Source organism: Arachis hypogaea, chromosome 2, assembly GCF_003086295.3.
Source record: "Arachis hypogaea cultivar Tifrunner chromosome 2, arahy.Tifrunner.gnm2.J5K5, whole genome shotgun sequence".
Classification (NCBI taxonomy): Eukaryota; Viridiplantae; Streptophyta; class Magnoliopsida; order Fabales; family Fabaceae; genus Arachis; species Arachis hypogaea.
Window position 1 is genome coordinate 82,621,820 of NC_092037.1, and position 15,009 is coordinate 82,636,828.

Genomic DNA, 15,009 nt, shown 5'->3' on the forward strand with positions numbered 1-15,009 from the left:
AATCAACAACATCACAATCATATGAATTATCTCAAATTGCATTATTAAAAGAAAACAAAAGAACAAAAATATCTCAATTACAAAACCTAGAAACAAAATAAGAGAACTACAACAAGAGGATAGGGATAGAAAGAAGAACCAAAGTGTAGCAATCATCAATTGAAGGTAGAAGTAGAAGGAGACTTGAATTGAACCTAGAACTATGAGATCCTAATCTAACCCTAATTCCTAATCCTAGAGAGAAGTGAGAGTTTCTCTCTCTAAAACTAACTCTAACTCCTAAAACTAAGCTAATGATCAAAAGTACCTAAAAGTATATTGATTCCCCTTCAATACTTGACTTAAATAGCATCAGAAATGAGTTGGATTGGGCCCACAAGGCTCCTAAAACCGCTGGGGACGATTTCATTAAAGTGGGCAAGGACAGAATCGGCGCGCGCGCGCAAAGTGCGCGTGCGCGCCCCTGAACGCGAAGCAACATGTGGCAAAATTTATATCATTTTGAAGCCCCGGATGTTAGCTTTCCAACCCAACTAGAACCGCATCATTTGGACCTCTGTAGCTCAAGTTATGGTCGTTTAAGTGCGAAGAGGTCGGCTTGACAGCTTTCCGGTTCTTTCATTTCTTCATGAGTTCTCCAACTTTTCATGCTTTCTTTCTTCATTCCTTTGATCCAATCTTTGCCTCCTAAATCTGAAATCACTTAACAAACATATCAAGGCATCTAATGGAATCAATGAGAATTAGATTTAGTTATTTTAAGACCTAAAAAGCATGTTCTCACTCTTAAGCACAATTAAAGGAGAATATACAAAACCATGCTATTTTATTGAATAAATGTGGGTGAAAGGTGATAAAATTCCCTAAAATCAGTACAAGATAAACCCTAAAAATGGGGTTTGTCACCTGACAACTCTAACAAGGGACAAAATAATCTCTTATCCCTTTATTCGAAAACGACATCATTCTTCTCCAATTTTTATCATATCTCACATAACCCTAACATTCATACTCTCCTTCTTCATCTTCACAATATTCTTTTCCATATTTTCCTTCCTCCTCTTTAGCTCCAAGATTAAGTCATGGTGTAATTGCCACATGTGTCGCACCTACCTCAATATGTCATGGACCACACACTTCCTAAATATCTATGACTGGTACATCCACCTTCTCTGCACTTAACCCACCAGAAACATCCACTTCCACGTCCTCGATAACATTACCTCCAACCCCGACAACGTTCCATAACTATCCCAAGGGCACTCCTTTCTCCACTCTCCTGCAAGCAATATAGATTATTTGGACATTAGAAAATCATGAGAAGATTATCCTTCGACTCATATGCAAATTCTCATTTGAAATAGACATTGAGTGCTTCATTCCTTCTTTTCCGGAGTCCAAGTTGGCAGACAGCTTCGACCTTGCATCCAAGCTATCACTACAACGAGCAATATTGCCGTTGCCGCTCATATGAAAACTGAAGTGATTATTGAACATTGGTTCGGAGAAGAAGCTGAAAGAAGCGATCGGAGTGGTGGACAATGTGGTCATGGAGATGATAAGGCAGAGGAGGAGGGAGATGACAATGATGACGACGGGTCTTGATAAAACAGACTTGCTGTCTAGATTCATGGGATCCATCGAAGATGATAAGTAGTTGAGAGACATAGTCATTAGTTTTCTGAATATGAATTGGTTGAGAACAAGTTGAGAATTTTTTTCTTGTGAATATTGAAGTTGTAGAGTGTGCATTGTGTAACTTGAAGTTACAGTGTTAGACTATTAGTGTTATGCGAGATATGATGAAAATTGGGAGAGAACCGTGTTATTTTTTAACAGAGGAGATGAAGGACTATTTTGTCCCATGTTAGAGTTGTCCGGGACTATTTTGTCCTCCGTTAGAGTTGACGGAGTAACGGACCTAAGTGATTGACAGAGTTAGTTGTTAGAAACCAATCGAATAATTAATTTTAGTTGGAGACTAAAGTGTCTGGTCTGAAATTTTTTGAGGACTAAAATGGGTATATACTCTTTTTATTTCTTTAAAAAAAACTTTTATTTAACAAAATTGACATTTATAAGTTATATGAAAAATATTAAATTTAAAATTAAAAAAATAAATACTTTTTATATTAAATTATAGTTTAAGAAAAATACAGAGCATAAAAAACATTGTAACACTGTAACACATAAAAATACTTTTTTTAATAAATCTGAAAGCTTTTCAATTATAAAAATAGAAAAAAATTCTTAACTTTTTAATTCGAAGATACATAATTTTTTAATTAATTGAAAATATAAAAACATTTTGATCTTTTAAAATATGGGATATTTAAGTTTTTTCATAAAAAATATATATAAGGGCAAATTGATTTCTAAAAAAATTTAGATATCTCATATTTTAACAAGTAAAGAATGCTTTTGTATTTTTAATTGGTCGAGAATTTATTTATCTTTGAGATAAAAAGTTAAGAATGTATTTATAATATTTTTTTTTTACAAGAAGTTCTCTTAGTTATATCTTTGTAATATAACTAAAACACCCACCAAGAGAACCAATACACCACAAAAAGAAGAGAATAACCACAGATTATTTTATATGTAGATTTGGATTTTATATCTAAATCTTTGAAAGAAAAAAAAATAGAAACAACAACTAGAGAAAATAAAGAAGAAGGAGAGGAGAAAGGTGAGTGAAAAAAAAAGAAAAAGAAAAAAAAAGAAAGAGAAGATATTGAGATTAAAAGGAAGAGAGTAAAAAAGAGGAGTAGAGAAAAGTATGGCAGCCAAGACTCGGGCGACAACGATCCTCAGAAAAGCTTCGTGATTATTTCTCTTCACGGGAGATAGAGGTTTGCTTTCATTTTATTGGATAACCTAGTTAACAAAATAAAAAAGTCTCGACCTTTCTACTCTATCTTAACTTCTTCATAATAATAATAATAATAATAATAATAATAATAATAATAATAATAATAATAATAATAATAATAATAATAATAATAATAATAATAATAGTGTTTTGATAATAAGTGTTATTATTATTTTTTTAATAAAAGATTTTTTTTGGTTTTACTAAACACTTATAAAAAATAGAGTAAAATCCCATCTCAAATCCCTAATAATTTCATGAAATCTCTTTTCGCTCTTTAACGAAAGTATAATTTCATCGCGACCCCCTATCCATTACTTTTGTTAGACATTTTGGTGCTTCCGTCAAAGTCTCCATCAATAGAAAGAGTATAATCCTAACCTGACTCTTAATCATCATCGACATCTACCATCATTCTCTACATTTTCTCTTTCTTATCTCCATTATTTTTGGCCACCATCATCACCAACATTCACCACCATTCTTTATTTTTGCTGCACCACTTTACTACCATCATTCTTCTTCTTTTTGACCGAACCAAAACCACGAAGTCATATCTCTCCCTCTACTTCTCTATTCACTAAGGGTGTATATTGTCCGACTCGGATTCGAACATTTTAGGGACTAATTTGGTGTGATTTCATCGGATTTAGGATTGGGTAAGGTCTCAAAAATAGACAAAGTCATTATTTAGGGTCAGATCCGGGTCAAGGCAAACCGAGCTTCACCTAACCCATGTGCACCCTAAGGAAATTCAAAAAGGTATATATATGTTTTAAATTAATTCCAATATTATGTTATATTAATTATAAGCTTATTGTTTTATTTTTAATCACACTTGTTGAATTAGAAAATAGATCAAAGAAGCATCAAATTAGAATTTATAGATAAATTCAAGTTCAAATATGGATATCAACTTCTCGGTAATAAGTTTCTTCTTTATAAATAAGTTTCTTTATAAATTATTGTTAAAGTTTTAAAGGCCCGGTTTGGACCCGGTATAATTGTGACCCAAAAATGTTTAGATTTCATCGGGTCTAGAGACGAGTTAGGGTCTAAAAAATAGATCTGGTGTATATTTAGGGTCGGGTCTGGGTTGGGACAAACTCAATTTCACTGGCCATGTACATCCCTACTGTTTACCATCGGCAATCTCGCGCCGCTACGGCTACCCTCTCTCCCCTTTTCTTCTCCTTATCCTCACAATCCCTCTTTCACTAGCTTGCCCCTATCTCTATTTGATTTCACACTAAATTCTAAATTTGCATTCCAAGTAGAGAACATTACATCGAATAAATTAAAACATTGATGCACTCCCATAATTAACAAACCACTATTTCACATAAAAATCGATACTTTAAGTAAATATCTATACTCAATCATCAAAATATAGAAAAAGACAAATTGTGAGACCACATTTTCAATCAAATTCAAGTATTTAAACAGATAAAACTACTCAATTGAAAGAAGGTAGCAGTAGATTGATGTAAAGAAAAAGAAGAAGAAAAAGAAGGAGGAGGAGAAGGAGGAAAATGATGTGATAGTGAGTTGGTATAGTGATAACAGAGAATGGTAGTGGATGTTGGTGATGATGGTGGCCGAAAATAATATTGAGAAGAAAGGGAGAGGAGAGTTGGCTTGGTGGTATTCTGGCTCGCATAGAAAATAAGAGGAGAAAAAAAAAAGAAGAGGGACAATTTATCCATTAAATTGTTGACTTAAATGTTCACGTAGGCAAGATCTATTAACTCTAGACGGAGACATTAATAGAGGGGACAAAATATCTCACGGAATTAATAGTTAGGGGTCACGATGAGATTATACTTTTGTTAAGGAGAAGAAAGGAATTTCATAAATTTGTTATGGCCGAAATGAGGTTTCACTCTAAAAAATAAGAGTAAAAGCATTATATGAAAATATTAAATATTTTTAAAATATTTTTAAAAAAACAAAGTTTCAATTTTTATATTTTTTAACTAGTGTGCTAATCAATACCAAAGAGTAATAATAAGTGGTTTTAGTGTTAACAGAATGACACAGATGCAGGCCTTTAATTATGTGAGCACTTTGACGCTGATAATTTTTCACACATATGGAAACTCAAAAGCTACCACACAACTTTTTTGAGAGTATCCCTGTCTTGCTTAATTTAAGTATTTATGTACTTTAGAATCTCTTTATTTATTTAAATTTCAGGGAATAATAATAATAAATAATCAAATTTGTCTCGAAAAAATTATTAGTTTTTTGAATTTATCTTAAATTTTTTTAAATTAAATTTATCTTTTAAATATTTTAAATTAGTTATATTAGTCATTTTATTACTTTTTTATTGGCAATGTCAAAGTTTGTTGATATTACATGCTAAATAATATTTCAGTATCATATTTAGTTTAAGATAAATATAGATAATGAAGGATAAATTTAGAATTTAAAAACTTAAATGAGAATATTTAAAAAAATATTATTAAATTTAGGTCTCTATTTCTAGAAATTTCAATTCCTTGTATTTCCACTTTTTGAAAATATTGAAGAAATTAAAATTTTGTATTTAAAGACTAAAATTTTTAGTTCTAATTTTTTGTCGCCAAACACAATATTCAGATTTAGTCTCCTAGTCTCAAAAAACAAATACAACTTTCAAGTTTGGAAGGTCTCAGATTTTGTATTTTTAAAAACAATACTCAATCTTAGTCTTATAATTTCAATTTTATCCATACTAATAAAGGTTTAAAATATTTTTTTGTTAATATTTTTAAGAAATTTTGAAATTATTTTTAATTTTTTATTTATATCAATTTTATCGGTAATCTATGAATACATTTTAATTATATTTAATTTTTATTCATTACCTTCACTTGTTAATAACAGTTTAAAATCAAATATAATTTTAAAACATAAATAAAAAATCCAGAATATTATTACAAATTAAATTTTTGAATTGGGGATATTTTAAAATAATATTAACAGGCATCATTAATAATTAATATAGATAAATTTAAGACTTATGTAAATGTTACTAGGACTTAAATTGATACAAATTAAATAATAAAAATATATTTTTAAATTTCTTACAAATATTGAAACACACTTTATAAAGAAATTAGGGGCAGCATGGAGGAGGAATAATATAGGTTTTCTGAAATACTCCAATAGGCATTTTAATTTTGACTCCTCCTCGAAAGGAGAACAAATTAAAAATAAAAATAAAAAAATATTGTGTTGCATCATAATAATTATTAGGTTAGGAGCACTAGCCAAGCAAGTGTTTATCTTTGCCCTCAAGTTATGCCAATGCCCAATAAGAGATAGGATAAAGATGGATCAACTCTGATCTACACACATGCATGTGCATCATCATGTAATGTATTATTATTATTATTATTATTATTATTATTATTATTATTATTATTATTATTATTATTATTATTATTATTATTATTATTATTATATGGTAATTTATCATGAGCATACATGGAGAGTTGTGTTATATTTATATAGAATAATATTACACATTAATATCTTTTTATTAACTAAGTCTAATTAAATTGATCTAACATAATAAAAATTTGCTATGACTAATATTATTTTAAATTTTATTATTTAATTTTATTGGATTTAGTTTATAAAAAAATTTAGATATGTAACGTTATTCATTTTTATATATATGTATCTTCATTTTCTTTCTTTGTGTTTAGTAAAAATTTTAAGATAAAAAATATATGAAGATACTAATATTTATACAAGATGAAAAGATACTGATATTTATATAAGATGGAAAAAAAATATTATCTCGATATCTACTTTTAAAAAAGGCTCTAGATAGATAAAAAATAAATTAAATTTCATCATATAATAAAAACAATTTGTTTAATTTACTTTTAAAAGTATATTTATAATTTTAATTGCTCGTGTCTATTTTTTTTATGTTGAGAATCAAATCAAATTTATTAAACGGGATGTGAAAATTGCATTGGTTATTAGATTCTTTATTTTATCTAACAGCACTGTTAGAAAAAATATTATTAGTGGTTATTTATTTTACTCTTAACAACAAAAAAAATAATTACTAATGTATTTATTGACAAATTATTTTATGTTTTGTTGTTAAAAAAATTTAACGATAATTATATAACTATCGATAAAAATTTTTTAATGATAGCAAAAAATATAAATTAAATAAATACATAATAATTATTATATTATTGTCACTAAAATTTATCAATGAAAGTAAGTTTTATTGTAGTGTAGTGAGGAGAAATAAATGAATTTAATGTTGATAAAATGTTAGTATAGAGAAAACAAAATGTCAAAAACATATTATGTAACAAAGGAAAAAGAATTGGAATGAGATATGTTAGAATTAAAGATGAGAATAAGACCCATGACCAAAGAAAAAAAATAAGAATAAGACAAAGAATCGATGAGGTAGAAATTTTTGGAGTAATGTTCTAAAAATTGAACTGTACCGGCCGGTTTAATCAGAAACCAATCACTTAGTCGGTTTGATCTATTTACAAAATTGCACTGTAAAAAACTGACAAAAAATTGGTCGAATTGGTGGTTAATTGGCGAACCGAACGAACTGGCCAGGTTTTAGAAAGTATTGGTTCTTTCCCCAGCTTATGAAACGGCGTCGTTTGGCCTTTTTAAAAAAAAAAAAGAAGGCTGAAGAAGTTCAGCACGTGATCCAATTTACCCTAAATCTTTAATCCCCAAAATCTTCGAAGAACACTCCCAGTCTCCCACTCAGATTCTCTCCACTTCTCCTATCACCACTGTCCGTCACCCTCCTCCTCCCTCACCGTCGCGCTCTCCCTCTCACTCTGAAGGTCAGCGCAGCACCGTCGTCGCACGCTTGAGAAACCTGTCCGAGGAGAACGCCTTCATCGCGTGCCTCACCCAGCCCGAGGAGAATCGTCGTGTCAGAGGCAGAATCGTCGCTGTTTTCGTCGTGTCAGAGGAGAATCATCTTCATCGCCGTCCATCAAATTCGTCAAAGTTAGAATCGTGTTTGTTCGTTCTCTATCGCCGTCGGCAGCCTCTTCTTTGTTGGCCGCTCTTCCTTCCGGTAAGTCAGCCTCTGTAATTTATGTGATTTTCATTTACCTTGAAGTATTTGTTAATTATTATAGCATTGTTGTGATATCTGTCATTTTATATTTATGTGATTTTCCGTGATTTCTGTGATTTTATATTAGTTGTTGTCTATGTCATAATGTTGAAAGTTCTTGCTTGTGATTATGCCTCATATATGTGCCTCTTGTTTAATTGATGCTATAGTATTTGCTTTAATCAATCAATTCTGCATTGTTATCCAACTAATTACTAATTCATGCACAGTGGCCGAAGGAAAACTGAAATTGAATGGTTGAAGTTATTGTGGATTTGTAATGACAATTGAGGATTATTTTTTTATTTCAAATTTATCTGTTTTTTTTTTTCGATTTTTTTTAGCTTTTAAAATATGCGGATATCTCTGGAGACCCCGATCCCCGACGGATACCGATGCCCAATGCCCGTTTTCCGCGACTGAGATACTGAGACACAAAATCGTGTTTGACAGAGGAGATATGAACAGAAACAATGTGTCCAGAGCAATGTTCTAAAAACTGGACCGGACTGACCGGTCGGACCGGTTTAACCGCGAACCGGCAATAGTAACAATCCGCTCAGGCATGTAAAACCGGTAATAAAAAAATCGATAAAAAACCGTTGAACCGGACGAGAACCTGTCGGTCGGACCGAACCGGAACCCGCCGGTTTACACAAAGCTCCTTCGTTTCTTTCTCCCCTTCTTTCTTTCATTTAGAAAGAAATCACACAAACCCTAGCACTGTAAGCCTACACCACCGCCGCAAGGAGTGGAATACTGCCGCCGTCCGTCGCACTCAAAGTTCGCCATTCATCATCTATCTTCCCTCGTGCTCCAAGTCTTCAACCCCTGTTCGCTGTCACCGATCGCGGCTGCTTCCTCGAGCTCGGCGTGCGTCATCTTTGTCTGCTCAACCGTCCTTCCGTCGTCGTTTGTTTGCCGTTCACGTTCACGTCTTCGTTCAGCTGTCGTCTTCGTTCGCGTTCTTCGCCGTTCACGTTCGCTTGGCGTTCACCGTTCGCGTTCACTCGCTGTTCACCGTTCGAGTTCGCGTTCGTCTGGAAGCCACATTGCTCCGCTTCAAACTCTGCGACCAACCCGCGCGCTCCACCCAGCCGTCGAACTGCTCTCTTTTGTCGCCGTGAGTTCCCTAAACCCGCCACCAGACAATACACTCACACAACACCAATACTCTTCTTCAAACTCTGCATCTTCTGATTTCTATTACAATAAGTAATTATTTGATTTGGAAGTGGTTTGGATTTTTTCATAGACTGAATAAAGTTACAATAGTTATGTTCTCTTCTCTGTCACATTGAAATTAAGCTTTGAATTCTCTTATTTCGTTTTAATTTTACCGCACTCAACATGTTTGATGAAATGCTTTAACCATGTTTCTGGTTGGTTTTATAATTTCTAGCTCTTAGAAACTTTGTAAGTTGATTGCATGTGAAATTAGAATAACTGGATCATAGTAATTAAGAAATTTTAGCTGCACAAATAACATCTTTGCAGAAAACATATTAGCATGATGATTCCACTTGCATTAGTGTTCTTCTGGTAGATTTTAATTGTTATTGTGAACTTGTTAATTTGCTAATTGTTCTTGTGTTCTTCTGTTACTTTTAATTTTTTTTGTTTTTGTTGTGATTTTCTGTTCTTGAACTTGTTAAGTTGATAATTTGCTAAATTGTTGGGCTGCTGTTGTTTTAATTTGCCAAATTGTTAGGTTGCTGCGACTTAATTTGTTGGATTTTCTATTTAGGTCATGTTCTTGTTTATTTGCTAAATTGTTGCTGTGTATTTATTGTTTTTATGCTGGATATTGGTAATCATTGTCTTTGAGATTATTTACTATGCAGGTTTAGTGTCATCACTGTTTTGCAATGTTTTATAATGTACTAATGTTTGTTGCTGTTTTGTAATTGCTGGTTGCAGGTTTAGTGTGATTATTGGTTAATGTTTTGTAATGTTTGGTGCTGAATGCTGATTGTTGAGTTCAGATATGGTTGTTTATTTTGACTTGGGTAAATAGACTTATGGTCATTTTTTCCTGCCTTATACCAATTCAAATGATTATTTCAGAGGATGAGCACTTATTTATGTATCTTGAGAAACTGTCTTTGTGTGTTATGAGCATTTGGTGAAGCTTGTATTGTACCTATTCAAAGTTTAGTTTCACCAAATGGTCTTCAAAGCAACTCATCCAAAATGCTGCTGCACAAACCCAAGTCTATTGCCTCTTAAAGCCTGTATGCACCTTCATTTGGTGAAAGCCTTTCTAGCACTAATCCACTACCAACTTTGTTATTAATAATGTTATCAAATTTATTTATCCAAGTACTATGTTTATTTTTTAGTTGGATTTATGATAATTCATTTGATATTCTTCCTATTCTTGTCAGATATTTCTTTTAACATTTTGTGTACTGATGAGGAATTGTATTTCATTAGAAAAATTTCATACTACCCTATACCCTCAACTTAGTACTTGCATATTTATAATTTATTATTCTATTCTAAAATGGTTTTTCCGGTTGAACCACTGGTTGGACCAATAAACCAGTGAACCAGTGACTAGAACGGTTTGATGACTGGTCCGGTTCTCAAAACCTTGGTCCAGAGACACTGAATTAGTGTATTTTGTGTCCATCCTGACAGGAAGGACACAGAGACACTAACAAGGGACACAACTTATTTTTCATTTTTTCTTTCATTATGCTTGTTAATTTTTTATAATTATATTTTTTATTATTATATTTTTCATCTCAAATTTTTTGAATGAAAAAAAAATGAGAATAAATTGGATTTTCATAATTTGTTTTAGTTTATCACCAAACAGAAAACAAGAACACAATTTTGTGTCTCTGTCCATTAGTGTTTTGTCCTGTCCTTGTCTCAATGTCTTGTCTTGTCCTGTCCTGTTCTCAGAAACAAACACAGCCATGGAGACGGGGACAAAGCATGTCCCCGCCCTCATGGGACCCATTGCCATCACTAGGTTCTACGGTGCCATTTGAGGCGCTAGTTGTATTTAAAGAAAAAATAGTTGATTTGACTATTGTTCTTGTTATCCTAAACTTTGTATGACATTTGATAAATTTGCTTCGTTTTTTAATTTCCTTAAACAACCTATTCATATTGTGGTTGTACTTTACAGAAAGAGTGCATTGTAATCATGGTCCAGTGGCAAAGGCATTTCTTGCCAGTTTTTCGTCAAATTGCACACTCTGCTACCACCTCATCTCCCCAAGGTTGGTAATTTATGTTTTTAACTATTTCCTTCTTGCAAACTATGTGAAGTTGCTCATGCTTTACTCTTATTTTTTTGGGTTTTATTAAATACTTTAGAAAACCTATTTCTGTACATTGTAGGTAAGGGTCTGACGACGTTGACAGCAAGAACAGTACTATTGCCCTCAATTTCAAGTCGTAGCCCTGTTTATCACTCTTTCCAATACCAGGTTTTGATTTACATTGTGACTGATCATATCACGTTATAAGCTCTCTACTTAAACTCTATTGACAGATAGTTGGAGTTTACACGGTTCTTTTGTTTTAGGGAATTTCAGGTTCTACCTGTTTGCTTTCTAAGTCATCAAATCTGGAACAAACACCAACTTCCTCCCCGTTAGCCTTAACTTCCTTTTTGGGTAGCAAAGAAGCTCAAGACCAGAAGCAGACACCTGTTAAGAAAGAAAGAGTTCAAGCAGTAATGTCAAAAATAAAGCAGGTTTGTTTTTTTCCCTTGTGTAATTCTGTTATCTTGTATTTCTTAAGTAATTGCTCAATTTACAATATGGACATGACACAAATATTTGATTTCATTGGTTTTCTTTAATTTATGCTAAAGAGTACTTATTATTCAAATAGTATAATTCCATTTCATTTTAATAATAAAGCATGTCTATGATTTCTACTTCTGCCTCTGACTCTGTTTTGAAAATGGTACTTCTTCCAAAAGCAACAACAAACGAACCCCTTTATTAAGACAACCCTATTATGAAGTAGTCTAACAGAAAATGAGAGGACTGAGAGATGCTTCTTATAAGAGAAAAAAAAAAACAATAAATATGATTGAAGCGCAGGTTTCTAGTGTCTAAAAACGTCTGAGAGAGAAACTCCTATTTAAACATCAATCTTTCATCCTGAAAGGTGCTTTTAACAAAACTATTATGATTTAGACAAGGAAATTGTTCCTGCTTAACAGGTTCAGTCACTGCCATTGTGCTGACTCTATTCATTTCTACCTCGATGTATCAGTTTTTGTATGTAATATTTTTTATAATCATTATTTCTATTTTATCTTGAAGTAAGATTTTCGAAGATTCCTGAACTTTTGAAATGCCTTATAACCATTGGGCATTTCATGCTTGACGATATGATACACAACTCAACTCAACTCAAATGCTTGCACTAACTATGAAATGCCTTTCATGCCATTCACAATTATTGTTATATTATTATGGATAATTCAGTTTTAACAGCATAACATTTGGTGCTGCAGTGATTTTGTCAATGCCAAATTGCCAATATATCGTGAATTGCTTATGGATATCATTTTTTTCCCCTGTTAATATGGGTCATTCTGAAGTAACTGCTTAAAATACAATGTTAGCTAGTTCAGACTGCAGCATACAATAGTTTGAAAACTGAAAAGTATAACATGATCTGTTTCATCCTGAGACTATTGGTTGAGCATCTCTGAACGTGCCCATAGAGAATACCAGGTCACCAAGTCAAATGGTGCCTCTGCCTACTTTTTGAGAAACTTTCTGTGTTTCTTCAGTCAGCATAATTTTCTGGTCAATGAAAAGCCACCCTTGGATTGAATGCTATGGAAACATGATCATAATTTCTGGGTTTCTGTTTTTCTGTGGTCCAGTTAGCATATATGACTGATTACCTTATTTTTCAACGTGCTTTCTCAGAGTCCTAAGAAGGTCAACTTGGTTGCTGCTTTGGTTCGTGGTATGCTGGTTAAAGATGCATTGCTGCAATTGCAAGTGACAGTAAAGCGAGCTTCAAGAACTGTATATCAGGTAATAAGTGGTATTACACTGTATTTTCATTTCTGTGTGTAGACAAAACTAAGAGTATTCAATTGCTTCTTCTAGAGCACCATACAGCATCAAGGCTAGGCTGTTGATTTATCTGTCCTCATTGGTTTCTAACCAAGAGGTCGTATTTCCTTAGAGCAAGTTCAGCTGTTGGTGTAGTCGGTCATTAAGCCTTGTATCTTAGCAATATATCTGCAACTCTCTAAAGTCACAGATAAATTCATTCACAAAATAGACCATAAAGATCAACTTCTTTCTTACCTTCAGATACTTTCAATGTTGTTGTGCTTTCTCTCTAGCTATCTTATGTCCTTCTCTATCATTTTATACATTCTTTTGGCTTTCTGGATTGTTCAATTTTTTCTCCTCCACTTCGGTCCACAATTTCAAGGGCCTTATTGTTGTTGTTGTTGAGTTGTTTCTGTGTGGCCTCAAGGTCACGGGTTTAAGCCGTGGAATTGGCTACTTATGTAATTATCAGGTTAGGCTGCCTACATTACGCCCTTTTGGTGCGGCCTTTCTAGGATCCTGCATCAACACGAGATGCTTGTCTACAGAGCTGCCTTTATTATTATTCTTATTATTATTATTACGCACTGCACTTGTAGTTTGTTTCCTACATATATTTCAGCTCCGAAAATTTCATCACTTCTTCCCCTTAATATTACCATAATCTAATTCTATGGGATTGTTCCTCCTTTTCCATGATCTGTGCTGGGAAATGCAGAATTGGAAACTTATGTTTTAAGTTATAAGCACTGCAGGGTATTACTCAAGCCCAAGGAAATGCCGTAAATAATCATGGATTGGATGCAGAGCGCCTCATTGTTGGTAACGCTACAAATTTTGCAATTGTGTAACTTAATTTGTTTAGCCACTTTGTTTAAATCCGTGCTGATGCTGTTTCATATTTGTTGCAGCTGAAGCGTTTGTTGGAAAAGGATTATTCCGGAAGAAAGTTTCTTACCATTCCAAAGGAAGAGCCGGCATCAAAGTCAAACCGGAGTGCAAGCTAACAGTTGTAGTAAGAGAAATAACCGCTGAAGAAGAGGCGAAGATTGCGAGGTTGAAGGTTCACAATTTCCGCAAGCTCACGAAGCGTGAGAAACGGCTTGTGCCGCATCAGCTTATTGTGTCCAATCCTGTTTGGGGCCGCAAAAACAAATCTAGCGATCAAAACTCGAGTGCCACTGCTGCATGAGCTTTTTAAATATTTCAGATTTTCAAAATAGTTGTTTAATGGTTGTGGCATATTCTTGTTATCCATCTTCATGTGATAGAAATAGTTGTTCAGAAATATCCTGGCTAGTTTCACATCTGAGAGTAACTCCAAATGTTAGGATATGTATGGAGAAATTTGTCTACCCCTTAATTCTAAGGTGGTTACTCCAATGAAGACATTGTGAACTGTTAGATAGCTTAATATATTTGATTGAACTATTTAAAGGTTCATAATATCATTTTCACAAAAATGCTTTTATGGAAACAGCCACCTCATTCGAATAATAAAATTGTGTTTGAACAATTTCCCTCTTTTATTATTATTTCCCTACATGTCGATACTTCCTCTCTTCTCAGATTCAGCAGAACTTAAACCTTTTCACAGATTCTCTCCACTTTTTCTATTACCACTGTCTACCACCCTCCTCCTCCCTCACCGTCGTGCTTTCCCTTCTTACTGCTTCCCCCTCTCACTTTGAAGGTTACCACAGCACCGTCGTCGCGCGCCTGAGAAACCTGTCCGAGGAGAACGTCGTCATCGCGTGCCTCATCTAGCCCGAGAAGAATCGTCGTGTCAGATGCAGAACCGTCGTTGTCTTCGTCGTGTCAAAGGAGAATCATCTTCTTCGCCGTCCAGTAAGATCGTCAGAGTTAGAATCGTGTTTGTTCGTCCTCTATCGCCGTCGACAACCTCTTTTCTGTTGGCCGCTCTTCCTTTTGGTAAGTCAGCCTCTGTAATTTCTGTGATTTTCATTTACCTT

At 33.4% G+C, this 15,009-nt stretch overlaps 1 protein-coding gene across 2 annotated transcripts; it reads left to right on the plus strand.

Moving 5' to 3' along the window:
* Positions 1-8,663: 8,663 nt before the first annotated feature.
* LOC112748075 (uncharacterized) lies at positions 8,664-14,499 on the plus strand. 2 transcript variants are annotated; one of them, XM_025796289.3, is made up of 8 exons: positions 8,667-9,108; positions 9,906-9,994; positions 11,128-11,221; positions 11,343-11,431; positions 11,530-11,700; positions 12,899-13,009; positions 13,792-13,858; positions 13,948-14,499. In XM_025796289.3, exons 3-8 carry the CDS (start codon positions 11,146-11,148, stop codon positions 14,226-14,228), a joined length of 795 nt encoding a protein of 264 aa, XP_025652074.1. In that variant the 5' UTR covers positions 8,667-9,108; positions 9,906-9,994; positions 11,128-11,145; the 3' UTR covers positions 14,229-14,499. The 2 variants fall into 2 exon arrangements, with proteins under 2 accessions (XP_025652069.1, XP_025652074.1); XM_025796284.3 differs by lacking the exon at positions 9,906-9,994 and having other exon boundaries at positions 8,664-9,108.
* The last annotated feature ends 510 nt before the right edge of the window (positions 14,500-15,009 follow it).